The 27,571-nt window shown below is 42.1% G+C and overlaps 1 protein-coding gene across 1 annotated transcript; it reads right to left on the reverse strand.

Moving 5' to 3' along the window:
* Positions 1–880: 880 nt before the first annotated feature.
* NT5E (5'-nucleotidase ecto) lies at positions 881–27,571 on the reverse strand. The gene is made up of 9 exons (XM_075707728.1): positions 27,221–27,571; positions 22,323–22,545; positions 15,847–16,035; positions 10,521–10,718; positions 8,827–8,978; positions 5,301–5,409; positions 4,386–4,535; positions 2,637–2,837; positions 881–1,038 (listed from the first exon to the last, which is right to left on the reverse strand). Exons 1-9 carry the CDS (start codon positions 27,569–27,571, stop codon positions 881–883), a joined length of 1,731 nt encoding a protein of 576 aa, XP_075563843.1.

A 27,571-nucleotide genomic window follows, 5' to 3' on the forward strand; every position in this document is an offset into this window, starting at 1 on the left:
TGCAGGAGTCAATGTGTGTATGCAACGTTCTCTGAATGTGGCTGATACAGAGTAATGCTCAGGGGTCCTGTGCTTTGGTCTTTGGAAAAAGGTGTAAAATTGAGCACGTTGATATGAAACATAATCATAGATTGTGTTCTCACTCTACATATAGTCCCCAAATTGGTCGTATTAAATTGTGAAGTGTATAGATACTCAATTTGTTAAAATTGATCAAAATCAAGTCAAGCTTTTATTGCATCCTTTATTAATGGAAAATGTAAGTGAGGTGTTACATCTTCAAAAGTAAAATGGAAAAACTTGTTTTAATTGCCTGTAAATGGACCTCATGCTTTCAATGACACCAAGTTTAATCTAGCTCTTTAAGGCATTTGGTGTAGGTATGATAAATATGGCTGGAAGCAGAGCAGAATTACTAGAGTGAAAGCTATAACCCTGAGTGTAGTTCAAAGGAAGGTATATATACCTTTAATAAATCTATTTCTAGAAGCTTGCTTACATTACTGGAATCAAACTCTTAATCAACTTGCTATCTAAAGCAGCTAAAAGAATCTGAAAAAATAAAAATACCCCATTGTTGGTTGTTTCATGATGGAGCATTAGTATTCACTGGAACTTTGCTTCTTGAAACCTCAAACTGAATTGCAGGTACCTGCTGACTGAAACTAAGATAAGTCATGAATTCTGCCTACTCCTTGTGTGCAGTGTGCTTCAATGACCCTACCAGATTAAAGGCAATTGCTTGTGCTGTTTACTGATGACATGCAGAAACCTAAACATTTCATTTTAAGGTGTAAGAAAAGAGAACAGTTCTCTTTTCCCTTTGTCAGCATCATCTCTCCTCTTGCCTTCCTCCAAACAAAAACATTGTGAGCAAAAATCAAGTATGCAAGAATGTTACAGTGAACAATACAGAAATCAGGGTAAGACTTCCCTCAGTAAGACTTCCAGAAGAAAACTTTATTCGACCTTCAACTGCTGGGTAAACTCTTTTCATTCTCTGGAGGTAACGGGAAACAACCTCAATATCAGGTTCACCTAAACAAACAAACAAAAAAGGGTACAGCGTTCTCTGCAGTAGCCAAGCTCTGAACTAAAATTTAAGAACCTGTCTAAAACGGCAGTTTTAGCTCATGTCTTAAAGCAAACTGTTTTCTACAGTTTGCTGTTCTGAATCTGTATCTCTTGATGTGTAGGGGTGTGGTGAGTTGTTTTTTGTGTACAGATAAAACATCTTGAGGTGGTCTGTAGCCAGAATTTTTGGTAGCAACTCATATTTTACTAAAAAAAGAATTATTTTTCCATCATCTGGCTTCTTTTTGTTTGTTTTGCATGTTACAATGGTAACTTCCAGTCAGATTTAGGTAGATTGCGACAGTCTCCTAGCTGTTTCAGGCAGAGTGCTATATATCTGGCAAAGCTATTGCTTACACCTCTTCCATCACTGGTGACAACCATGTCACGAGCCCCTTCTGATCCAAGTTTTTGCAATCCTGAAGTGCAACACCTCCATCCTAAAAAAAATTATAGCCCCTCTGCTATACTGGAAGACTTTAGCAGAACCTTTCAAGTTGTTCCCTTTCATTATTCCTAATGATTTCTCTCTATGTGAATTTGTTTCTGCATACACAGATGCTTACTGAAAACTACAGCTCCACCAAATTCACAAGCTGTTAGCTAAATTTGATTTAAAATGCCAGTCCTGTGAGAATCAATTTTAAATTGAAACACCCTGTAGAACCAAAAAAATAGTCTGTAACAAAGGTCCAAAATGAAAATTTTTGTGGTAAAAGCATGCTTTTACCATCCAGAAGCAGAACATATGAAACTAAAGTTCTGTAAGATGTAGATGTGCTCCTAGAAGACTCTATTTAAAAAAAAAAAATCTTTGTCTTTTCACATCCTATTTGTGTTTTCAGAAATAATGAATTTTAATCTCAAAATTTTTTTCAATTTTCTCTTTGTCCTAAAAGATGCAGAAGTCAATTGTATGAATGCTGAATTTCTAACAGTTTGCATGCAACTTTAGTGGGTCTTAACACAGCACTGTAAAACATTTCCTTTCTACCTCTCTAGCGTGGTGTCTGCCGGCACCCTGCGTGCTGCTGCTGGCAGAACTTGTGGGAGTCCCGCTGCTTTCGGAGGGGCAGGCTAATTCCCGCAGAGCGAGTCGGCATCTTTCCGCTTGCCCTCTGTGTTCCTTGCCTGAGCTGCATGTCCTTTAGGAGTAGAGGTGACGATTCTGTCTTTGCAAATACTTCTGCACAGTGGAAATTTAAGGTCTAAAGAAAACAATACCTTCCTTTTTCATGCATTGTTTTGTAATGAGTACAAGTCCAAGGCAGTACACGTAATGTGTACTCTCTATATGATCTATCATGATCTATCATGATCTCAGAACTGCTTTCTAAGCAGTGCTGAATTGATAAGGCTCAGTTTCTCTTTGTGACTTTTGTGATTTAACTGAAGAAGAACATAGTTGCTGGCTACAACAAAAACTAGCAATCCAGAGCAGTCAGGTTAGAAGCAAATTTAATCTATCCAATAAAAGCAGAAAATCTGAGACTTGTAATATAAAAAGATCTTTTAACTTTTAGGAATTATTTGTCTGCTACCCTGTTGGTGCCCATACTTACCTTTACTGTATCCCAGATTTTTGTCTTTAAACATACGATAGCCATCTCCTCCAAATAACATATAGGATGGAAGAGTCACGTTGTATATTTCATCCATCTGGAGTGGGACGTAGGCTGGGACTCGGCAGGCCGTGCAAAGCACTTCTAAGCTAACAACTCTACTTCCTGGGGCTCTGGAGAGATCATAAACCACATGGATGCCTACGAAAATACATGTTTGAATGCCACTTTATGCAGTGCCTATTGAACATACAGGGCTAGAAGCAGCATCTTCCACCATTTTCAATGGATTCTTTATATTAGTTTCTGTGACTAAGAGGTTGTATTGTTTGATACCAGCTAATTTCCATTTTCTTTGCACAATAATCAACTTTTATTCAAGCAAATTCATGAGATTAGAGAATTGCTGCAATACTGTCCCACCTCAGTTACTTATCTGCTCATCTGGTCTCTTCTTGTCACTACTCCACAGAAGGAAATTACTGGTCTTGGCACTAGGATGCTGTGAGATAAAAATACCTTCCCTTATTTCTGAAGTCATATGCTTTCTCACTCCACTGTCTTGTTGGCTGACATGACTTCTTTTAAAGGCAGCCAGCCACCCTAACCCAGCAGCTATTATGGATAATAAGTACTGTCCTGAAAAAAGCAAGCCAGGCCAAGGCTGAACGTTGTGGTTTCTACTCATTGTAGCAGTAATGTTTCTAGTTGCAAGCCTTCCTCAGTCAAAGTCTGGGGAGAGTTAGGCCCCCAGAACAGCACTACAAAGAATTTGCTGATCAGGAAGCCACTTAAAGCTAGTCCAAAGCGTGGAGGGTCTTCCAATCCTGGTGCTCTTCCTGCTCTGGATCTTCTGTCCTGAACCCTTTCCAGAGCTAACTAGTTATCTTCTTCTGCGAGAAGGCAGCAAGCAGAGGGGCTGCTGCTGCTTTACCTTAGTGGTACCCAAGAACGTGGTAACTTGTGAAAGCACTTGCCTCGTGTGCAAGATGTGGGATTGCATGGTGGGGAAATGCCCCCATCACCAGGCTACGTGGCGGGGGAGAGGCATGGAGGGGGAGAAATCCCTCAGCCCCTGCCCTTGAAGTTCAGCTTTTCTGCTAAATAAACAATAACATCTGCACCGCATCACAGAGAGACGGGGAGTAAATGTGACTGTAGCCTAGTTCACATCTGGATGAAAATAGGGAGCTGCAATTCAAGAAATGTGAATGTTTTTAATATTAACTGTTTATCCCTAAAATATTTAGAAATTCACTGGAGCAATTCCATAGCCCACTTGGACTACCTCTAAAACTGTCAGCAATCATTAGACAATGTCACCAAATTATTTTGATAAACTGAACTTTGGCAGTAACTGGCAGAGACATCCAGTTTGGGGCTTCAGGTAGGCTGCCAGTGAAGAACTGAAAACAGGAGTCTGTTGTAGCGATTGCTGTATAACAGCCACACTCAATTATATCTTCCTGTAGTTAATTGTAGTGTTAAACGGCTGGCATTGCGGGTTACTGAACCAACTGGGAATCCTGTCTGCTGAAGGGAACAGCGATGGCCTGTGTGCTGCAGCAGCTCAACTAAACATACGCGGGATAAACAGCGTCAGTTAGCAGGCACGCATGAGGGACGGAGCCAGGATGTATGGCTGATTTGATTTCCATTCTTAAAGTGGCTTCCAGGTGCAATACAAACAAGGCCAACAGAAGGGATGCCTGGCTTGGAAAACTGAGAAGAGAAATGAAGAAAACATACCTCCAACCTGCAGCAGCTCTCCGCTTCCGCCTCCATATCTGTGCACACTGTGTTCAAAAGCTTCTTTCAGAGTGGAGCCTTTTACCCTTACCAAATCAAAACGACCTCCAAATGGCAAAACGGACAGCAAATCTTCCACAGTAATGCTACCTGGGGAATGAGACTTTGTTTACGTTAATTTTTTTTTAAGTCTACAATATAATTTTAGGATTGTTTCACAGTACGCTTTTGACAAGGAACGTGGCAAATACAATTTGAGGAAGTGAGGGCCAGTAGAGGTGAGGATCACATCCAAACCAAAGAACCTGCGTCTTTATCATCCAGCATGTACCAAGATCGAGAAATCCAAGTTTGATGTTGCTATTCAAATAACTCTGCTGAAAGAGATTACAAACCACCAACCGAAGATGAAGAAAAACAGATATTCTTACAAAAAGTCAGGCAATTTTTCCAATTTACTCACATAGTCCTACAGAAAGATTCAGCTACATTGAAAAAGGTGTTTCAGTTTTCATTTATGCAATATCAGGAAAATAAAAACTGTAAAACCTTACCATTCAGAAAACCCTAGAATTCACTTATAACAGCAGACTACAGAGGGCTCCCAGCAACCATACCGTATGACCTCTACAGTAGGAGGTGAAGAATATCCACTGTCTTTGTTCCATAGCAGCAAGGAGAAGGAAATTATAAAAAGCACTATGTACAAACAATGCTAGTAACTTCTATTAATGTCCGCCTCAGTGCAGTTGTGCTCTCATGATGGATAACCATTTGAGAAAGTTTGAAATCACTTCCAAACACTGTGCAAATCCCATCAAAACAAGCCCATACCTAACACTGGGTTCAGGCTTGCATAACAACTTGATTCTTCCTTCTTGATAAAGTTGTCATTCCACTTGTAATTTTACGTACCATTAGTGGTCTGTTCGTCAATGGGTGACCGTATCCCACCTCCATTCAGGATGCACATTGAAACATGGTTCCATGACTTTCTATCTGGATGTCCAACATTCTCATGAAGCTGCCAAGGGAAAATGTTTAAACTGATTTTTTAATCTTCACTTAGTCTAGGCTCGGGCAATTTACATCCAATACAATCTGAGACTGAAAAGACACAGAAAGGTCTTATATCTTCTTTGACATTACCTTCAGCCCCACTGCAAAATGCTGAATTATTACAGAACAAGGCAAAAAACATTACAGTAAGTATTTTGCTTTTTTTAAACTTTTAACAAGAAAAAATATTTGCCGCCTTCTGTAATGAATTCTTGGATTCTCCCATAGTCTGTGTGTATATGACATGACCAGGGAAGGCCAGCTGAACAAAGGAAGGATGGTATTTTGATTCCAACCACTGTGATAAAGACAAACGATTTGAGCATACTTGGAGAATTGGGAAGTGAAGAGGACCTTAAATATAGCTGCACATTAAAAACATGTAGGGGAATGTATAAATTAATCTAACTCTTGTTGTACATTTTTGGGAATTAAGAGTTTTCAGCTTCTCTGAGGCTGATCTTTAATATTTGGAATGGTCTTGACAAACTAGAAAGATGTAGAAGAGTGGAGGAACAGGAAAAAGATGTATCAGATGAGACCCAAAAGTCTACTCTGTACAGCATTGTGTCTCCAACAGTAGCAAAGCTCTGACAAAAGCAAGTTGCAAGGACAAGATAATATTTGCTTGAGACATCCTAAGTAGTACAGAAAATGGAGACTGGGGATTTACTCAGTTGCATAAGTATGATAAGCCTACAGTGTTAATCTTCAGAAATAACTGAGTAGAACAGGAAAAGGTTAAGAAAAGAAACAAAGGTAATGGAAGGAATGGACTAATTTCTGTACAGGAAAGACTATGGTTATGACTCTTCCATCTCACAAAGACAGAAAATACAGGAAGGACATGACAGAAGTCTATAAAATCAAGGGGGGCATGTGGAGGCTGGGTAAGAATCAATGTGTTTTCTCATTTCAAGAATGATGAAAAACTAAGAAAGATCCAGACAGGGATGACAAGAATGGTCACAGACACAGAAAAGCTTCTGAATGTAGAATGATGATGTATGCTTGGACTGTCTGACCTGGTAAAGAGACAATGGAAGGAAAATATTTGAGAAGCCTATAAAATCATGAGTGGTGTGAAGAGGGTGGACAACGACCAAGTGTTCCAGTGCAAGGACTACTCCTTGGCCTCCTCCAGCAGGCATCCAGCCAGCGGGCAGCAGGCTGCACACAGACAAAAGACCAAGGTCTCTGCAGGATGCACAGGTCAGTGGTGGAACACCCTGCCACCAGCTGTTGTGAAGGCTGAAGGGGCTCAAGGGGACATGGGGCAAGTTCAGGGAAGAGAAGTTCCAGTGGGAACTAGTAAATACCAAGACACCACTTCTGGCCTGGGAAGTGCCTGAGCTGCAAGCTGGTGGGAGACGGGGACAGATTTGAGTACAGCGTCTCCACAGGCTTGTCCACGCTTTCCTCACCATCCTCCCTTGGTCACTCTTGGAGACAAGACGTTGGGATGGATGGTCCTGTCCCCTGCTCCACTTTGGCCACTCCTTTGCTGCACCCCTGTGCTTAGTGTTTGTGGCCTCTGACTTGTAGGTAGGTGTGCAAATGCTTTGTGGCTCCAGCTTAGCGATCAAAGTTATTCCCTACAGCCAGAACCATGAGATACTCTTAAGTTCGTAACTCATACTTAATCAATGAATGGATCTTTTTCTGTTTGCTGATTTCAGTCTGAACGATACCCCCTAATTTACTAATTTGCCTGGAACAGATATCAGGATTACAAATCTGTAATTCCTCAGTTCCCCATAGAAGTATTTTTAAATTGTGGTACTACACTTGCTGCTCTCCAGTCCTGAGCATAGAGGCAGTTTAAAAATAAAGAGCTCACACACTACTGTTAGCAATTTCACAGCCATTTCACATTTGAGTTCCTTTAAAGACCTTTGTAAAATGCCATCTGTGTCTGTCAACCTTTTATTCTGAGATTTTGGGCTAATGTTGGAGAAGCATCACTGAACTAAATGGACCTCTGTTTTGACCCAGTACAAATCAATCAATCTTCCACATTTCTCAATCTGTACATTTCCTAGGACAACCCTAAATATTAAAGCCCATGGAACAGGCAGGTCTGGTTTTTACTTTCATACCCCTGAATGCATGGCAGCAGACAGGAGAGCAAGTGTAGAACTGGTAAGGCAAAGAACATGAAGGGTAATCCATGTATCTACTGATGACTGCAGATGGTTGTCTAGAGACATTGATTTAACTAAAGTAGAATTTGACCTCCCAAGACAAAATGTATAGTAAGAAAATCTACAGACTTCTGAAAGATTAGAGAGTTACTTTCTTTTAGCTTTAGAAGTGCCAAAGCATTTGATCACATTTTTAAAATAAAAATATTAAAAAGTCTAGCAGGAAGAAAAAACAAGGTGCTGCAATTTGAGTAGAACTGCATGCAGAATTCCCAAATCTTAACCTAATTTGGAAATTAGCCCATGAACTAGAATTATTTTAAGGATTACAAGAAAACCAATCCCATGGACTGGATAAATAGCTTTGGGGGACACACCTAAATAAAAAGTCATGATTATTAATTGGCGCCTGACTTTGTGGCAATGCTGCAGGACATTTATGGCAATGTTTACTTTCTGGAAACAGTCACGTTAGTGAACGTTTTACCCTGGAGCACCCAAAGGAAACGGTGCTGCTGTGGGTGAGTAAAACAATCAAAACCAGCTAGTTTAAAAACTGGAAGTGACTCCTTGTAGAGACCTTCTGGTGTTATATGATTGTTAAAGCCCAGCGATACCCGTCAGGATGCAGCAGGGGCTGGTGGCTCCCTCTGGGCTGGGGTGCTGAGGGCTTTCACCTCTTCTGTGCCTGGCTGTGTGTATGGCCTTTACCCCTCCTTTGCTTCAGCTGGCACCTTTTGGACTCTTCAGGGGGACAATTCATGTCAGTAATTTGACAGAAAATTACCCAGAATTTTTTTTTTCCTGGGCTAGTGCATTAAAAAAGTGTGACAGCAGAGCCCAGTGAGTAATGACGGGGCAGAAGGTAAGTACCGTGAGCAGGGGACTGGTAGCAGGGCAGGAGAGAGGCAGAGGAGCCGAGTTCTCCTCCTTGCTTGAGGAATGGGCTTTTAGATCAGATGGCTGTGTCTCTTAAAACTGCAACTTCAGAGACAGCTGCGAACAAGTCGTTCTCTATATGAGGATATATGCAAAGAATAAACCACTCCTTACTCTATACAGCCAGATTCGTTATAGCCTTGCTTCTGCCAGATCTTTCTAGGGACACACTAGATGTTATGGTGTTGGAAAGAAGTGCAGAGCCCGTGCGCTGATAGTTTGGAGCCTGGGAGCATTTCACCTGGTAGCTCTGGAGTAACACTTAGATGTGATTGCCACTTGTGGTGGCAATGTCTTACCACAGCATCACAAAGCAAATTTCCCATGTTACATTCTTGGAAACGGCACGCTTGGCTTGTACCGTTCAGGTAAACACTAGTTTTTCCAATCTCTTTAGAATAATTCCCCAGGTTTTTCCTCCATTTTTCCACTTCTTCTTTAATGTGTTCATCTATAAAGTAGTATAAAAGTGTAAAATAAGCATTGCACGTTATCTCCTATTAATGACACTTCAGTGAATACAAAGCTTAGGAAAAAAACCCTGCTCCTCATGATTCTAAAATGTTACACTTTCCCTAAAGGCTCTTCAAGCAACATGACATCAACACTCACTTCAAATAAAGCCTGTAAAGGGAGCAGGCAGGACAGGACAATGAAGTGAACGAGCTATTCCTGTGCCACAGCAAGGTTATCTCCTCTATAACACTGAAAAATATTTTTGCCCAGTCCTGTTCTAACCTCTCACCGACGGGGTTTCTAGCACCTGCCTTGACAGATGAGAGCTTCTATACAAGGATTTTTAATATACAAGTGAGCTTGGTCTCTATTTGACATAGCTTTTTTTTTTTCCTAATTATAGCTTCTTTTCCTAATTGTAGCTTCTTCCCCTTTAATGTAGTGCTAAAAGGAATACTAGCTCAAATATCAATGTCACGGAACAAACCCTTTATAGAAATTAATTCTCTATGCACATCTGTCTGCCAGGTGCAAATCTAATTCTTTCAGAAAAAAAATAGGTACAAAGATACTTGTATATACAGACAGACATTGTCACAAGTGTTTTATATCAGCTACTAGTTTTAAGCAGTTGACACGTAACTGTCAGCAACAGCAATATTTATGAAGAAAGAACACCTATGTATCTGAATTTTTACTTCTACTGACATCAGAAAGAGAATGTAAAGTCTCTTTACATCATCTCATTACATTAATAGATCACCGAGAATAACATAGTAAATAAGAATATCTATAAACACATCATTTTGAAAGGATTTCTTTTACAAATACTCTGGTAGAACCTAGAAAGTCTGATAAAAGCTCAGAGCTTCATACAGCAAACACTGGACAAGAAACAAAGACTAAAGAACCAGCCCCGGGTAATTACAGAGCCAACAAAAATCAAGTAACAGAGCTTGGACAGAGCTACAAACAGAAAGCAGCAGAGACGACTCCTCCCAGTTCTTTAAATGTTTCAGAGTTGAAACGTTGAACACACTCAGCATTGAAAACGAGAAGCCGTGGGGTTTGTATATTACATTTGCACACTGCCAGAGTATTCCAATTTTTTTCTGCAACGTTTCCACTTTCCTATATTGCCCTAAACTCTGTTCTGAAGAACCCAGCCCCTGGCAAAACAGTGTAAATTAGTCCTAATAATCTTTTAAATCATAATGATAGGGCTAGCTAAAATGGGCTCTACTAAATGGTAGGGTAATGCATCACCTGAGTTCCTACAAAAGGACTTTTAGTGATTTTAAATAGACAAAAACATACACTGAATTTGTGCATATTCAAAGGCCACTGTTCAGAAAGAGAAACAGAAGCAAATGGGTACACCTGTAACACAGCCTGAACCCTACGCCAAAGAGAACTGTAAGCTTGGGAAGAAAGCTGAATTCTTCTGTGACATTGTACTGTGTATTTAACATAATTAACATAATACTTGAATTGTAGTAGAGCGCTGCAGGCAAATTCAAATGTCTAGGCCACATACCTTCAGGAACACTGCTGTCCAGCAGAATGGGGTTTCCAACTGCTTCAACTACATTTCCTTTCTTGTCAAATGTAACATTTAAGTAACCAAGATATTTTCCATATGCGTAAGCTTGTACAACTGGCACCTTCCTCCCATCATCTGAGTCAACCATGAATGGATACGGGCCAGCTGGCTGTTCAGTAGAGGGTGGTGTGCCTGCGTGAAACAAGCATGTAAAGCGGGTCTTCAGCTCATGTGACCCTCAAAGAATTATTAGAATGACATTTCAAATGTTTCTCAGCTTTAAAAAAACCAAGTGGGATATTAAGCAGAAACAACAATTAATGTATTGGATGACAAGCACACATTTGATTGTTGAGTTATGTTACTTCATAAGAGACAATGTTGTTTTCAGGACATGAGCTCTAATGACCGCCACAGTGTTTTTTAAGTTGTGACTGCACACTCCTCCATGCCATCATGTCACAATAGCAACAAAGGAACTTTTCATTCCAATTATTTCAATTTAAACCTCTCAGTAATGCACACATATCAGCCTCTCGCTGAAAACTTTATTGTTAAGCCTTCACACTACATTATTCTGCACCAGATAGATAGAAAATGAGAATGTTAGTACAACATACATAAGACTTCCTGATATGAAAAAGTCTAAACTCTTTTTATTGATAATATGCAGTCAGAATACCTACAAGCAGTTTTGTGAATTTGTGCATACACCCAACTGATTTTTTTTTTTACTATACCAAACTCAGCCTCCAAAATTTCAGACAGGCTGCAAACCCTCTGCAAAAGCAAACTTCGTTAGCATTAGAGTTATGTGGTCATGGATTTAAAACTCTTATCAACCTGCAAAGCTTGAAGGGTGATTAGATGTAGGACTTGGAAACAGATAGATTAAAGCAAGGCATTTACAGAGAAAAGAGATCTCAGCTCAACTGGCATAGGCTACCACAGGATTAAGAAACTACACAGGGGAGGAAAGCAGCAAATAAAACTAGGCAGCACAGCTCTTGTCTCAAGGGTACCAGCCTTCTCCCTGTCTCCTTGACAGTATTATCTCCCTATCTCCTTGACCTGTTATTCCCGTCAGTATTTCTACCCCACCGTCAGCAAAGACCAAGGTCGGGCAGGTCTGAGAGGCATCGCGTGCTGCGTGGCAGGTCCCACTGCAGAGCCCCCTCAACGCCTGCTGCTCGCTCCTGTCCCAAAGCTGGCAGCATTTCCCATCCATGTGTCGGCGAGAGCTGGGATGCTGGTGGGGTGGGGGCATGGGGGAGTGGGCGCAGAGGATGTGGATCTGGAGGAAGGCACTTCCACTGCTCACAGAACAACTGGTTTCCTTCCATTTACAGTTGTTTACATAGTATGAAATCCTGGGATAAATAAGCAGCATGACAAATGTCCCTCCTAGAACTCCAGTACAATTCATGTTTATCTCTAATCCCTCCTCCAGGGCTGTAATGAATTACAAGCTGAACCAAATTTACCAGAGAACTAGTTTTTCTACTTTCAGCCTGGCCAACAGAGTTGGTTTCTTGGTGAAGAGCACTACTGGATATTTAATTTGGGAAGAATTGAAGAAATCCTGTAGCTAATGAGAACCTTGCAGTATTTATGCATGCAAAAGTGGCTCTGTGTTTTCTGGAACTGAAAAAGGAATCGGTTTTGATCTCCTGCCCTGGTGTAGTCCTTGAATGAACAGAGCATTAGCAAGAGAAAGTTATGCTTTTATAAAGTTACGCATCATTTTAGTTTACATCAGCCGCGCATGTGCTTGTCCAGAGCCTTATTAATTTCTTGCTTTCTGAAGAAATACTCTCTGATACTGATACTTTCTTAGAGGATTAATTATCACTACAACATTGTGCTGTTGTAAGATAGACGTGTTCCTTCTGAAATGACAAGACTTTTCAATGCATCTTATCCCCAAAGAAAACAGCACTAGAATTCATGCACACATCTCAGTCGAAGTGTGAGATGCTGTTTCATTACAAAGGCACAAATTCATATTGGTAACCGAAGAACCTGTAACACTTTCCTATTTCCTTACCTTGTTTTAGCCAACACACTGTGTTCTCAGAACATCCTTTCTGATGAAAACCAGAAATTAAAATGCTCTAACCTAAAACTACCATTACTGTTTGGATCAGTTCTACAAACCCAAAGCACGCCTGAACAAATCAAGACAACATTTGCCACATACTCTGTGGATATACCGCAGATTTGCAAATGTCTTGGAGACAGATAGGTTTGACTAGTCCAAGACGAGTCCCTTACATTAAGATATCTCTATGGAGGTGTCTGCATGGGCACCATGTCTCTCAACTGCCATGACAGCCAGAGATTCAGTTGACCAGCTGGTACATCTCTACTTAGACTAAGCTGAAACATTCTCCCAAATTCTGCTGCCAGTTATTGATTACATCTCTTGATTTGAATGAAAGCTTATAGGCTTAATGTACACATAGATACACACACGCAGACACTTAAAATTAGATGTCTTACTCTGCAGTCAAATCACCTCCACAGATGTGGCTATTTCATTGTGAATGTTGGCTGATGGCTTTGACTCAGAAGGGAATGGTTTACAAATGCACTCATGGTGCTCCTGGATGGATTAGCAAGTGCTTCTCAGCACTTGGAATAAAAATTACACACTGAGGCCACATTCTGTCAAAAAACATATTTTGACTAAATAAGTGGATACATTTTTTCTTTGTGTATTTCCCCCAGATATTTCTTCTTATTTTTTATCTTTCTCACTTCTCCAGTGTTAAGAAAAAAGTAAGACAGACTTGTTTAATCAAAACAATACAGCCCTTGGAAAAGAGACCAGAACCCACTTCCAGCTGAGGTCTTTAACCTGAAGGCTGCAGAATCCCATGCTATGTGCTCTCTCTGGCCTTGTGAATCCTGAACAGCTTCAAATGGGGAGAGATGGAACAGCTTGACCTAGTCTAGTTTGACAGTGGGGTACTCTCTGGGATGACAAGAGATGTGCATGTGAACTCCTACAGATCTAGATAGGATATGAACTCAGATATCTCAACTCCTGGAGCACTTCAGATCACAATTCCAAATTGTGAACAGTTGCATCTCTTTGGACCACACCAAATAAGGCATTTTGACTACTATGGCTACCACTTCAAGGCACAAACTCTCCACAGGCATTGGCCAACAAGCCTGTGCAAAAGAATTCGAATTCCACTGTGTGAACCCACAATGAATGCACACTTTGAATACTGTGTGCATCCTTGGTTTTCCCATCTCAAAAATAATTCAATAAAACTGCTGAAAAATACCATCAGTGGGCAGCAGGCCGCACACAGACAAAAGACCAAGGTCTCTGCAGGATGCACAGGTCAGTGGTGGAACACCCTGCCACCAGCTGTTGTGAAGGCTGAAGGGGCTCAAGGGGACATGGGGCAAGTTCAGGGAAGAGAAGTTCCAGTGGGAACTAGTAAATACCAAGACACCACTTCTGGCCTGGGAAGTGCCTGAGCTGCAAGCTGGTGGGAGACGGGGACAGATTTGAGTACAGCGTCTCCACAGGCTTGTCCACTCTTCCCTCACCATCCTCCCTTGGTCACTCTTGGAGACAAGACGTTGGGATGGACGGTCCTGTCCCCTGCTCCACTTTGGCCACTCCTTTGCTGCACCCCTGTGCTTAGTGTTTGTGGCCTCTGACTTGTAGGTAGGTGTGCAAATGCTTTGTGGCTCCAGCTTAGTGATCAAAGTTATTCCCTGAGGCCGAATTCAAGAGATATTCCAAACTGTTTAATGTGTAACTGTAGCATGCAATTGTTTCCCTTTAACAAGTGGGATAGTAAAAGGTGAGAGCCTGAATAAGATGAAAAAGGCATGAGAAAGGGAGAAGAGATGAGTAGGGAGAGGCCAGGATGAAATGGACAGTGCAAAACCTTGAAGTGGTTAAGTTCCCAGGGTACATGGTGCTATTCCTGTGACTAGGGCACAACGGAAATTTCGCTGAAAGTTACAGAAAGCTCCTGTTACAGTCTCAACCAGTTAATGAAGTTTCTACTAAATTTAATGAGCTATCTTTGACAGTGTCCTGGTTTCGGCTGGGATAGAGTTAATTTTCTTCCTAGTAGCTGGCATAGTGCTGTGTTTTGGATTTAGTATGAGCACAATGCTGATAACACACTGATGTTTTAGTTGTTGCTAAGTACTGCTTATGCTAGTCAAGGACTTTTCAGCTTCCCATGCTCTGCCAGGTGCACAAGAAGCTGGGAGGGAGCACAGCCAGGACAGCTGACCCAGACTGACCAAAGGGCTATTCCATACCATACGGCATCATGCTCAGTATAGAAACTGGGAGGAGTTGGCCGGGGGGCAGCGATCGCTGCTCAGAAACTGGCTGGGTATTGGTCAGCGGGTGGCGAGCAATTGCATTGTGCATCACTTGCTTTGTATATTATTATTATGACTATTATATTGTTATTATTATCATTACTATTTTACTTTATTTCAATTAGTACATTGTTCTTATCTCAACCCAGGAGTTTTCTCACTCTTACTCCTCCAATTCTCTCCCCCATCCCATCAGGGTAGCGGGACTGAGTGAGTGGCTGCGTGGTGCTTAGTTTCTGGCTGGGGTTAAACCACGACAGATGGCTGTGAAAAACCCCAGCCTTTCTTTTACTTTTGTCCTGGCACATGGTAGGCAGCAGCACTGGAGAGGCTGCTGAAGGAAGGTTTTGCCTAAAGTGGCATTGCTGCAGAAGAAATCAGATCAACAATGTTTATCTCTGGAATTATGTCTACCTCTAGGGAAAAGAAGAATAAAGTCAGAGATTAAAAGATGGACTGAAAAAGACAGAGGAAACTTGGGAAAAGTTTTTTAATGGCAGAGCTAATGGAGACCTGTGAATACAGAATCAGATTCTACGGAAAATGAACATTGGTATCACTTTCAAAGTGTTATATGATTGATTTTTTTGTCAAGTCACATACAAGTTTAAATGTAAACATCTTATTTACTCCTTTATATGCATGAGCTTGAAACAGGTACAATATGTTTGGCAGTAATTTATCGGTACTACTACCTTTGTTCCTCTGTCCTGCTTTGTATAGGTCACCTTGAACATCCACAGCATTAAGGAACCTTCCAGTGAGTTAGGGCACTTCTTGCTCACAGACTGTTTTAAATTAGTTTCTTCCATGAAAGTTATGAATAGGTACCAGCTATGAATCTGGCCCAGTACAGCCAGCAGTAAACTATATTTGTGAAAGTTCTCCAAGTTTAAAGAGAAACAGTTTCAGCTTTGTTTTAGAAGCAACATTTTAGTAAGAAGTAAAATACCTGTATAGAGAAATGTGTTTGTATGTCCTCCAATTACAACATCCACTCCTTTCACTTTTTGGGCAATATTTTTGTCCACAGTAAAGCCAGAATGTCCGAGTGCAATTATTTTGTTCACTCCCATAGCGGTAAGTTTATTCACTTGTACTTGCAGTGTTTCAATTTCATCTTCAAAGATTACATCATCCCCTTAAAAATAAAACAAAACCACAAACGAATGTATTTACAAAGTACTTCAATTACTAGTTAAAAAAAAATAGTACTTGATATTGGATACTATTTTGTGTAATCAATGGAACTTTGAATATCAGTGGCTTTCAAATGCCCTTAGTTGGTTCAAGCTCCTGATCTGATCTGATATTCTCCAGTTTCTCAGGAGCAGCTGTGTGCTTAGACTAATACAACATTCCTGCATTGAGCCGTATGTACTTGCCTATACTAAACAAGGTGTAACTCTGTAAAAAAATTCCAGTGACATCAATTGCAGGATCAAAAATTGAATGGCTTTTATTATTTAACTAGAGAAAGAAAACTAAATATGTCAATAAATGTTTGAGTATAAACACTTGTATTGTACTATAAAGCTTTTTCTCCTCCCAGATTGTATTTCTTTGAGATCTTCTATCTTCTCCCGAGTTAAATCTCTCTCTTTTTACTCCACACTTATCTCCTCCTTCCCCCTTGCCCCCGAGGCTTTAAACAGCAGCTTCTTCAAAGTCCTGCACTAAACTCTGAATTGCCTTTTTACACAAATTATCTCACCTAATGTGAACCATTCTCAGTAACACCAATACAGCACAGCCCACAACTGAGCTACCATTCTGAAATGAGAACATAAAGAACGGAAAGTCTGGAAAGGAGAAACCTTTCCGGACCACAACGTTGGGAAACTCACAATCTTTCTGCAAAGTTTCTGTGCCTGCTGAAATTATTCTAACATGACAGTTACAAGAGCACTAGACAAACATGCACTTTTATCCTGGGCACGGTGTTTTGGGTTGTGCAAAAGGACTTTTTATGTAACAGGCAAATTGATTTGACAAAGTTTTAAGAACAGAGTCAACAAACTGTAATCCTAAACTTCCCAGTGAAGGCAACTGAGTAACATTTCTACCAATTCCCCTTCTACCTGATTCCTCTCCTTCCTGCAGATTTTTCTGATCACACCATTTTGAAATATGCCTTTAAAGTCAAAAGATTTACGTTATTTCATAACAAAGGGAGAAGTGAAACGAATTCACAATCCAGTGCAAAATGTCTCAGGAAATGAAGAGGAAGCTGCTACAATGGAAGAGATAAAAGAGGGTTACATAAATTGGTTCACCACCACACCCACTGAATAGTTCTGTTACTGCCAGAGGGAATTTCTGTACCACACATTGCAGACTGAATTGTGCAGTGCATCCCCACATTTTCTTCCTGTGGACCTCTTCTCAGATTCAAATGGTTGTAAGTTAACTGAGGTTGGAAGAGACCTCCAGGGGCCATTAGACCTCCAAAAACAGATCAAAGCAGGACCTCAAAGCCAGACAAGGATGCTCAGAGCCTTGTCCGAGCAAGCTGAAATTCCACAACCTCCCTGGGCAACCTGTTTCATGGCTTAATTGCTCTTACTGTGACAAATTTTTTCCTTATGTCCCACCATAATTTCCTGTGGTGCTACTTGAGCCCATTGTTTCAGGTCCTTTCTCTGTGCCCCTGTGGGAAGAGTCTGTCCCTCCCTGTCTTCTCTATAAACCCCCTTAAGACAGTGTAACGCTGCACTTAGTTCCCCCTTAGGTTTCCTTCTCCAGGCTGAAGGAAGCCACCAGCTTCAGCCCCTCTTTGTACATCCTTGTGCTTGACAGAAGCTGGGCCTGATGCAGAGCTACTAGCAAAGGGAGAAGTCTGAGAAATGTTCCTTGAAAGCAGGCCATTCACATGCTCATTTCACCTCTCATGGACCATCTACAACGGCCATGCACACCACGGTACAGGGGCCAGTTCTGTAACAGAGCCGAGCTCTCTAAACGAAGAGCAAGAGTGAGCTGCTGACTAGCTGTGCTAGCACACACTTGCCTGCAGGCTAACTTCGCCCATGGCATGCAGCCTGGTGGCCCATGATAACCAAGCTCTCCCCATCAGCACCAGCTCTGTTACCCCTCTACACCACTGCAGCCTACAATGCTGTGTACGCTGAAGACATATTATTATTAATCTTCAACTCACAATAAAACAAACCAATCTACTTTCATAATGAGAGGGAAAACAAGGCCTGTCCCATGCCAGTAAGTCCATCTCTCTCCCGGGACTGTTACCACAGGGCACAGGCAGGCACGGGCACTGGGGCAGGCAGTGGCACTTCCAACCTGCCCGCCCAGCAACTGTGTGCTGCCCACCTCGCCCTCAGAAAGGGATTCCTGCTTGGGAGCTGCAGGGGCTTCTTGCACCCCCTTTCTGTGACCTAGCCGTAGCATCTCACACAGCTTCGTATCCTAGTTGTCTCAGCACTTGATCTAATTGAGCCGAAATGGGCCAGCAGGTTCAAAAGTTATACAGTGGGGGACTATAAGAGCAATTACACAGCACTCATTTCTCTAAGAAACCAGGCAAAAAGCAGTATATTGAGTATATTAGCACTCAACTGCACATTTTTCAAAACAATATGAATCAAAATAAAGTGCTTATTTACAAGTTAGTTATTGCTCGTGTCAGTATTTCACTTCAAGGCATTAAACTGATGTGACATCCTCTTCTCTTTTTAGATGGGGTAGACTTTCAGATAAAACATCCAACCTGTTCTATAAATGAACAAGGAAAAAGAACTGGTGGCATGTTAAAAATATTACGCAAGCTAGCCAGAATAAACTGGAACAAATGGAATTTTAAATTCTGTGTTAGAAAACTCTGCCAGTTTGATAGTTTTAGTAAATATTTTGCTGCCTGTAGGGTTATAGAGTAAGAAGCTTTGGGTTTCCACCTTATACAAAAAGACGGTGGACAAAATGAGTTATATTATTTCACAGCACCAAATGTGTATGTAGCATCTCTCAGGACAGATAAAGACATTAACTGTTTTGTGGGGTTTACAACACCATTGCAGAACTAAAGCAAGTGATTCGAGACAGCCAGCACGGATTCACCAAGGGCAAGTCCTGCCTGACCAACCTAGTGGCTTTCTATGAAGGAGTGACTGCATCAGTGGACAAGGGAAAAGCAATGGATGTCATCTATTTGGACTTCTGTAAAGCCTTCAACACGGTCCCCCACAACATCTTTCTCTCTAAATTGGGGAGGTATGGATTTGATGGGTGGACTGTTTGGTGGATAAGGAATTGGCTAGATGGTCACATCCAGAGGGTCGTGGTCAATGGCTCAATGTCCACATGGAGACCAGTGACAAGTGGGGTCCCTCAGGGGTCCGTACTGGGACCCGTGCTGTTTAACATCTTCATCAATGACATAGACAGTGGGATCGAGTGCACCCTCAGCAAGTTTGCAGATGACACCAAGCTGAGTAGTGCGGTTGACACGCCAGAAGGATGAGATGTCATCCAGAGGGACCTGGACAAGCTGGAGAGGTGGGCCTGTGTGAACCTCATGAGGTTCAACAAGGCCAAGTGCAGGGTCCTGCACCTGGGGCAGGGCAACCCCCGGTATCAGTACAGGTTGGGGGATGAAGTGATTGAGAGCATCCCTGCAGAGAAGGACTTGGGGGTACTGGTGGATGAAAAGCTGGACATGAGCCAGCAGTGTGCACTTGCAGCCCAGAAAGCCAACCGCATCCTGGGCTGCATCAAAAGCAGCGTGGCCAGCAGGTCGAGGGAGGGGATTCTGCCCCTCTGTTCTGCTCTGGTGAGACCTCACCTGGAGTACTGCGTCCAGCTCTGGGGCCCTCAGCACAAGAAGGACATGGACCTGCTGGAGTGGGTCCAGAAGAGGGCAACAAAAATGATCAGAGGGCTGGAGCACCTCTCCTACGAGGCCAGGCTGAGAGAGTTGGGGTTGTTCAGCCTGGAGAAGAGAATGCTGCAAGGAGACCTTATTGCAGCCTGTCAGTACTTAAAGGGGGCCTATAGGAAAGATGGGGGCAATCTTTCTAGGAAGGCCTGTTGTGACAGAACAAGGAATAACGGATTTAAAATAAAGAAGAATAGATTTAGACTAGACATAAGAAAGAAATTTTTTACAATGAGGGTGGTCAAGCAGTGGAACAGGTTGCCCAGAGAGGTGGTAGAGGCCCCATTCCTGGCAACATTCAAGGTCAGGTTGGATGGGGCTCTGAGCAACCTGATCTGGTTAAAGCTGTCCCTGCTCACTGCAGGGGGGTTGGGCTAGATGACCTCTAAAGGTCCCTTCCAACCCAAAGCATTCTATGATTCTATGATTCTATGATTCTATGATTCTATGACAAGTGAGCTGGTACCATCAAATACTACAAAGATGGTTTTGGGATTATCAGTGCAAAGCGAAAACACAGACAACTCTGTCCATGTGCCAAGTTATAAACAACTCTTGCAGGATGTGGAAAAAACCGGCTGGGTATTCAGCTGACAGCTGTATACAGCAAAACAGAGGAGAACTTTAGCAAAACTGCCAATTGGCTATAATCTATAAATTGTGCTAAGAGTTCCCCATTCCTGTCGCTTCCAAACAGTAACATTAACAGTACCTTCAGCAGAGATCAATTGTTCCTTCTCAATGCAAACACTGAGATTCAAGGACTTTATGCTCTGTTCAAATATGTTGATAGCTGTTTTAAGCAGACTATGAAAAGTACGAGCTGTAATGTCATAACTGTGTGGAAGTTACTGAGATTTAACAATAGAAGAAATCACACTCATAAAAGATGTCCATGAAAGTAGTCATGTAGGAATTCATGTTTCAGCATTTTCAAGGTTCCTATTTTGAAGCCTTCAGAATGTCCTAAGAGCGTACAGCATGCCAAAGCAATTGCTGCAGAGTCTAAGAAAAATTAATCATCTGGAAGGTGTAGAGATAAGCAAGGTGCTGAATTTAAAAATCGCAATGTATCTTATTCATTGAATTAAGGAATTAGGTTGATAATTATTTTGCCACCGACCCACCTCTGCCATGAGTTTATCACTCTGAAGGATTGCTATGTCATGGGTGATATATAGTCACTGAGTTACATTAACATATCCTGAATTCACATTTTCAAAGCTTCCAAATGTTCCTCCACACACTGAGAAGGCAAAGCGGAAGATTACAAAAACTCTGATCACTATAAATGTTGCTGTTAGAATCTCCCTGCTTGTTGCTCAATTACACTTAACCTAGGGCTGCTTCAGCTCCACCTATGGATCTAACAAGACTTCCCTTTTAACACTGTTTTTTTCTACTTGTCGTTTCTGCTATAATGTCTCAGCATACTGAGGCATTCAATATGACGTCTAGATGTTACCGGAAATGTATTTAAATGCTTCAGAGAATCATTACAACACTATCTAGATTGTCCTCTAGTATATTTTTGCAAGAAATTTAAATTATATTTGCAAGAAAGTTAATTTGATGACCTCACTGCACCAACACAGTTGTTTGGAAGAAGCGCTGAGATCTATTTTATTAATCCTTAATGAAGAACAATATTGGCTGTCTGTCCATTTTTCAAACTTGGCATGATGTCAGATGATATCCTATCCTCATTTCCTCAGGCACAGGTGAAATTCTATTGCCTACACAAAATACACATCAATTTTCTTGTTCGCTGGGGGGAAAAAAGAAAGGACTCCAAAAACTCCTACAGCTGATTTAAATGTGTTTCTCATTCCAGTAGACCATTTTATTTTACTAAAAAAAAAAGCTTCAACAAACCAAAACCCCTTAGATGTTGGAAAAAATAGTCAGAAATTGATAAATCTTTCCTCCTCAATTCTAATTTTACTCATGAATGAAGCAATTGTGGTAAAAGCTGAATGGGTGTTCCTCTGTTGTCTAATTTCTGGAAATATTTCAGAGGCTAAAAGCATCTTGGGCAACTTCTGCTTCAAAAACACATATGAAGCTCTCCTTGCTTTTACTAGGACTTGAGCATGGAGGCATCCAAGAGCAAAATTTCAACACACAGAGAAATGTCTTGGTTTGAACACATTTCACGCTAGAGACAAGCTGTATTCATGTTTTAACATTTGTTTATATGGATAAATAACAATAAAAGAATACAAAACTAAACACCCAAACAACAATAAAAACCCCAAAGCCCCCCCAGCTCTTCTACAATCTCACTGACTTTATATTCTTAGATAATTCAGGGATGCCAAGTAACTCAGGTCTCTATGAAAATGTCTTTTAATGTTAACAAGCCTTCTCCAGTTTAAAAATCAGGTGGTTACAAAGTTGAATAATACAAGTATATACTGATAAAACAACAAACTTCTCACTTTTCAGCTGAAAACATTCATCTTTGGATTCAAACAAGCGGGCAAGTAATAAAATAATAACAAAGGATATAAACTTAAATACTAAAGAAAACATACCTGGCTGTGAAAGAAAAGAAGTTTCCTTTGTAGTATAGCCAACAATTCCTACTGACTCTGAGTCAAAATGTACTATTTTAAAAGGATTAACATACTCCATCATTTTGTTCGCTAATGGGGTTTTCCCCTTAATGTTTGCACTCAGGATTGTAAAATTGGCATTTTTAAGAAGAGGATCCAATAATCCACTCACACCTTCATCAAACTCATGGTTTCCCAAAGCCTGTGAAAAGCAAGAAGAAAATATAAGACTCTACCTCCAATATTCAGTCTAAATATTCTCATAAATTATATACAAGGTATGTTTGAGAAAACAAAGGCTATGTTCTAGGGAAGAAAACCCTATCTTGTCTATAACAGCACATTCCTGTTTCTCATGAACACAGAAATGCTAATTTTTTTTTAGGTTTCAGTTTTTGCTTTTCAGACTCTCTTACATCAATACAGATGTGAAAGTTGAAATCTAAAACCTGTCTAAATAAGTGTTTATAATCATATACCAGATTAAAACCCTCTGGTTTTTCATCCTGTAACTTCAAGAAAGAGGATTAACAATAACCACAAAGGAAAACATGTATTTTGTGTACAGAAAATACATTGTTTAAAAAAATGCGGAAGAAAATGTTAAATGACGATGACAATATTTGTTATCTTTAAATAAAGCATGCATTTTAAGAGTGTGCTTGGACTACACATTTTAAAACATATTTAATTCACATTTAGTAAGAGTTCTTGTGCGCTTTAACATGTAACAAGAAAATATCATTTTCTAGCCATCATCAGTATCATTACCTAGTGGAAGCTCTAACGTTTATCAACTAGGGAGGATCTCCATAGACAATCCATAGTAGATGTGTGCGCACACATGCAAGTGTGTGCGTAAACACTGTGAAGTGCTAAGGCTATCACACAAAACAAGCAGTCCAGTTCATTTTTTAGCAAGTTAATACCAACAAGATGGGAATGTTTAGTTGTTCTAGGTTGGTTAAGCAGACAAAAATGGACTTACCCTAAAGGACCATGGAACTTCCTCCTACCCTCCCCTTTTTCATTCTCAGCCTAAGTTGCCACATGCCTGTGGCTGCAAGTTTGGCGATAGCCAGCAAAACCTCCACAGACAGCAACTTTGCAGAACCACAATATATACAAGAACCTTGTAGCATATTTAGGTGTTAATGAAGGAAAAGATATATCTATAGAAATGGGGTAATAGCGTAACTTGGTACATGGTAACTTGGTGCAAGTTTTCAGGTGGCAACTGGAGCAGAGCATGAAAGGGGTGCTAAAGCCAATGGGCCAACTCTTCCAGACAAAAGTGTGCTCATAATTTCATTCTGAAGATTAAGTGGGGAAAGTCGCATTCATCATCTAAAAAGACTTACATACCTCTCTGCTCTACTTAGATAAACAACCCCTATGCATTTTTTCCAACTTTTATTCCCCAAACAGATTATATTGTTCCAACCCAAAGAGGACCCTGAAGCTGCTACAGGCATGGAAGCTCAGTATTTCAATCAACTGATTGGCAGTGTCTTTCTTTTGGAGGAGACAAAGACTCCTGACTCCTCTGATCCCTACAGGCAGGCAGTCAATGGCCCTGAGGAACAATCAGGATATTGGCAGTAACTTGCATTGGCAACCAGCTGCTCCCAGTGACACTAGTGAGAACACTACTCACACCCCAGGGAAGGAGCCAAATTGTTTGAATGCTGCTGCAGCAGTCTTCCAAAAGAACCGAGAACTATCTTTAAGAAAATCCTGACTTGGGAAGACACAATGCATTCCAACTATATTGCATTTCTAACCGTATTCTAACTGCAATCTAATTTGCTGTAAAAAATAAATAATAATTTTAAAAAAAGAATAACATTCTAAGGAAACTCATGTTGATGTTGACTGATGTTCTGAAAAGATGTCCACAGACTGGTAGAGCACCTCAGAATGGTAACAACCTATGCCCTTTTGTCTGACGCATATGCCTTCATCCGAAATATGCAATTAACACCCCCCCCAAAAAAAAAGGTTGTAAATGAAATAAGAATTTGAATTGGATGTAGCTGCTATTAGCCTGTTGTGAAAAAAAAAAAAAACAACCAACCACTTACGAAACCTTGTTTCTCTTGGCTTTGTATGTTGCATTTGGGTTATTTCATGTCCATTAAGATAAAGGCTTTGCTCAAAACTTTTCCCATGGTGTGGGTGGTTATAAAGTCTCTTGTTCATGAGAAATCACTAGTGGCTAATAATATAGTTTTATTTTTGATGCAGCTCCTTCTCTGGGGAGGAAGATGTGGAGCATTTGGGGTTCCTGTACTCTACCTAAGTACCCTTACGCCCAGAGCTTCTAGGACTCTCTGCCTGTGCAATATCCCTTCACCAAATCTGAATCCATTGGCCAGCATAAGTGTAAGTCACAAGGGGGAATAAACAGAAATATTCAGGTGCATAGCATATGATCATATAATCCTCCTTTTCACAAGAAAACAGATTAAAAATATTTCAAAATCAGGATACAAATTAACAGAAGGATGCAGCTTAAAAGTGAAACTAGAAGACTTCTATTACCCTTCCAATTACTGCCTTTGCAATGCTTAATTTGGATTTCAGTGTCAATTACACCATAAAGCAAGGCTAGTGCCAAGAAAATTTGGAAGGCAATACCTAGGTAATATGGAGAAAATAGGCTTGAGGTGATAATGGGCATAAATGAGAAAAGGGCAAACCTAAGAAAGGAAATTTGTTGCATTCGTGGAACAAACATCTAATGCTGCCAGGCTGCCCTAAATCCTCCTGTGGCTCCTGCCCCCGTCCTCTAACAACTTTTGTGACTCATGTGCCCTCCTTCATCCTGTTTGTAATCCTACTCCTGTATCTCACTCCTAACCATTTCGGTAATCCCCACCCCTTCTGTTAAGGCTGTGACTTCCCAAATTTTGCTTAAAGAAACACTAGCTCACCCTTCAGAAGTGTGGCTCTTACCTTACTCCCTGTGCACCCCCACTCCCAAGCCACCATCCCCAGTGCATGGTCCCCATGGTCCATGGGCAGAAGAATCGAAAAGGATGCTGCAGCACTGCCCAGCACTCAGCATCTGTCCTCAGGCTCTTTGGCAGCACAGAAAGGTGCTGAAGTCTCTGTGGCTTCTCAGTCTATCCTGTCCCCTTCTATCCACTGCCAATATTCAAACTATAATATGCAGCACCTCCACATACAGCAAGTGGTTGACTACTTCACCTAAGGCATTAGCATCCAGTACAAGCCTCTGGCTATCCAGTATGGTGTGGAATTATTTTTTCATCTTATTCTGATAAAAAAGGTCATGGGATCTCCTAAACAGTCAGCAGATGCTTCCTACATAACATGTTTCTAAAACTGAGCACTAGTTCAACACTGCTGATTTTGCCTGAAAGAATTTCTTATTGTGGTATGATCAGGAACTGTACAAGCTCCCAGCCTGCCCATGAACCAGTCAAACCAGCAAACCCAAGGCTGAGAAATGACAGCCAGCAGCAAGCTTTGGGAAGAAAGAAAGGTAGGAAAAACCACCTTGAGCTATTTTTGCACTGCAGAACCCCAAAGCGCTCCCCAGCTCTCAGTGAGGATGAGTCCTGAATGCACACACTCCTCCCTGTCACCACTGGGAGGAAAAACCCTGTTAATGTTATTTTTACGATTAGGAAACCGTTCTTCACCCACGTGGACAAGGAGCAGTACCCTTCACAGACCTGTCTGTCTGGTATGAAGCGTGTTTAGCCTAGGGGAGTGCACTGGGGCATCCCCTTCCCTTCCGTAGCTGTTCTGAGGCAGAGGGAAGAAATGGGTGAAACCATTTTTACTGGGAAAGGAAAGTGCAGTCCTTTCCAGAGAAAGCAAAAAAGATGAAGACAAAGGATGTGATATGCACAGAAGATATTCCCCTCAAGCTGTCAACAAGGATGAAATAAATATGCAGTCACTCTCAAACAGCAGTCACTCTCAAACATAACTTCTATCTCTCTCCTGCTTTCTGGGGTTCTACGCAAGCAAAATAAGCCACAAAAATATATATTATATATTTTTATATATTAATAGGCTACTGCCCTGAGGCAAAAGATTTAAGGACATGGAGTGACATCCCCCAATATCAGTCTGAAATTCTTCTACCTTCCTGTCAGCACTTGGACGACCAAAAGAGACAAAAGTGCAGGACCGGCCGCCTCTCAAGAGAGCTCCCTCATAGATGTGCTCTCACAGTCCCTGGGCCACTCGCACACACCCTGTCATGACCACAGCTCTGGTGGGACTGGACACGACCAGGGTGGGACTGATGAAAACTAAAAAATCCTCACGCTTCTAACCAGCACTGCCGACGTGTGCCATCTGTCCCTTCCCACAGGATCAAAGCCGGCAGGGCAGGCTGGGAGCCTCGGCCAGGGTTAACCCCCCCGTCGCAGACCAGGCTCCTCGCCCAGCTTTTGCTGGGCTCGCTTCCATGCTCCTGCCGATCCCTCTCCAACAGAGCCCGTCCAGCCCCCCGCCCGCCCCAACCCCCTGCCTCTCCCAAGGGGAGCTCTTCCACTGCATCCCTGTCCTTTCCTCCGGGTAGCCTTGGCGTCAGCTCCCGGTTTCTGGCTGCCCGTGGGGCTGCCAGCTCATGACTTCATCCGGCCGGCTGCCCGTCACCTAGCGCATCCTTTCTCTTCTCCTTGCTTACCTCCTGGCCGCCTTTGCCCACGATTTTAGCGCGACTACAGCCTTCTGCCATGCAACGCTAGGCACTCAAGGAGGGGGAAAAAAAAAAAAAAGAAAAAAAAAAAAACCAAACCCGGCAGAGGGGGAGGGAAGGGAGGAACAGACCCAGCACCCAAGGCGGGGGAAGCCCCCCCCGAGCCGCTCGCCGTGCCCCCGGCCCGCTTTACCATGGCATCGTAGCGCAGGAGGTTCATGAAGTGGACCGCCTCCCTGCCCTTGAAGCGGGAGAACCACACCGTGCCCTGGTACTGGTCCCCGGCGTCCAGCAGCAGCACGTTGGGGTGCGCGGCCCGCTCGGCCGCCACCCGCGCCGCCCGCCGCGCCACGCCGCCGAAGCATCCCGCCGCCCCCTCCGCGGCCGCGCAGCTCCGCGGGCCCGCGCCCTGCGCCTCCACCCGCCCGTGCACGTCGTTGGTGTGCAGCAGGGTGAGCCGCAGCTCCGCCGCCGCGCACAGCTCCGCCGCCGCGCACAGCACCGCCGCCGCGCACAGCCACCGCGCGCCCGCCCGCCCCGCCAT

This window comes from Pelecanus crispus, chromosome 3 (genome assembly GCF_030463565.1).
Source record: "Pelecanus crispus isolate bPelCri1 chromosome 3, bPelCri1.pri, whole genome shotgun sequence".
Lineage (NCBI taxonomy): Eukaryota > Metazoa > Chordata > Aves > Pelecaniformes > Pelecanidae > Pelecanus > Pelecanus crispus.

Bases quoted from the DNA above. Each gene is read 5' to 3' on its own strand.
- NT5E (XM_075707728.1), bottom strand. From the start codon at position 27,571: ATGGCGGGGCGGGCGGGCGCGCGGTGGCTGTGCGCGGCGGCGGTGCTG. The intron at 5,410-8,826 runs GTAAGACATTGC...TTCCCTTGGCAG, and splicing joins ATTTGCTTTGTGATGCTGTG to CTTCATGAGAATGTTGGACA. The intron at 2,838-4,385 runs GTATGTTTTCTT...GTATTTTCGTAG, and splicing joins AGAGCTGCTGCAGGTTGGAG to GCATCCATGTGGTTTATGAT.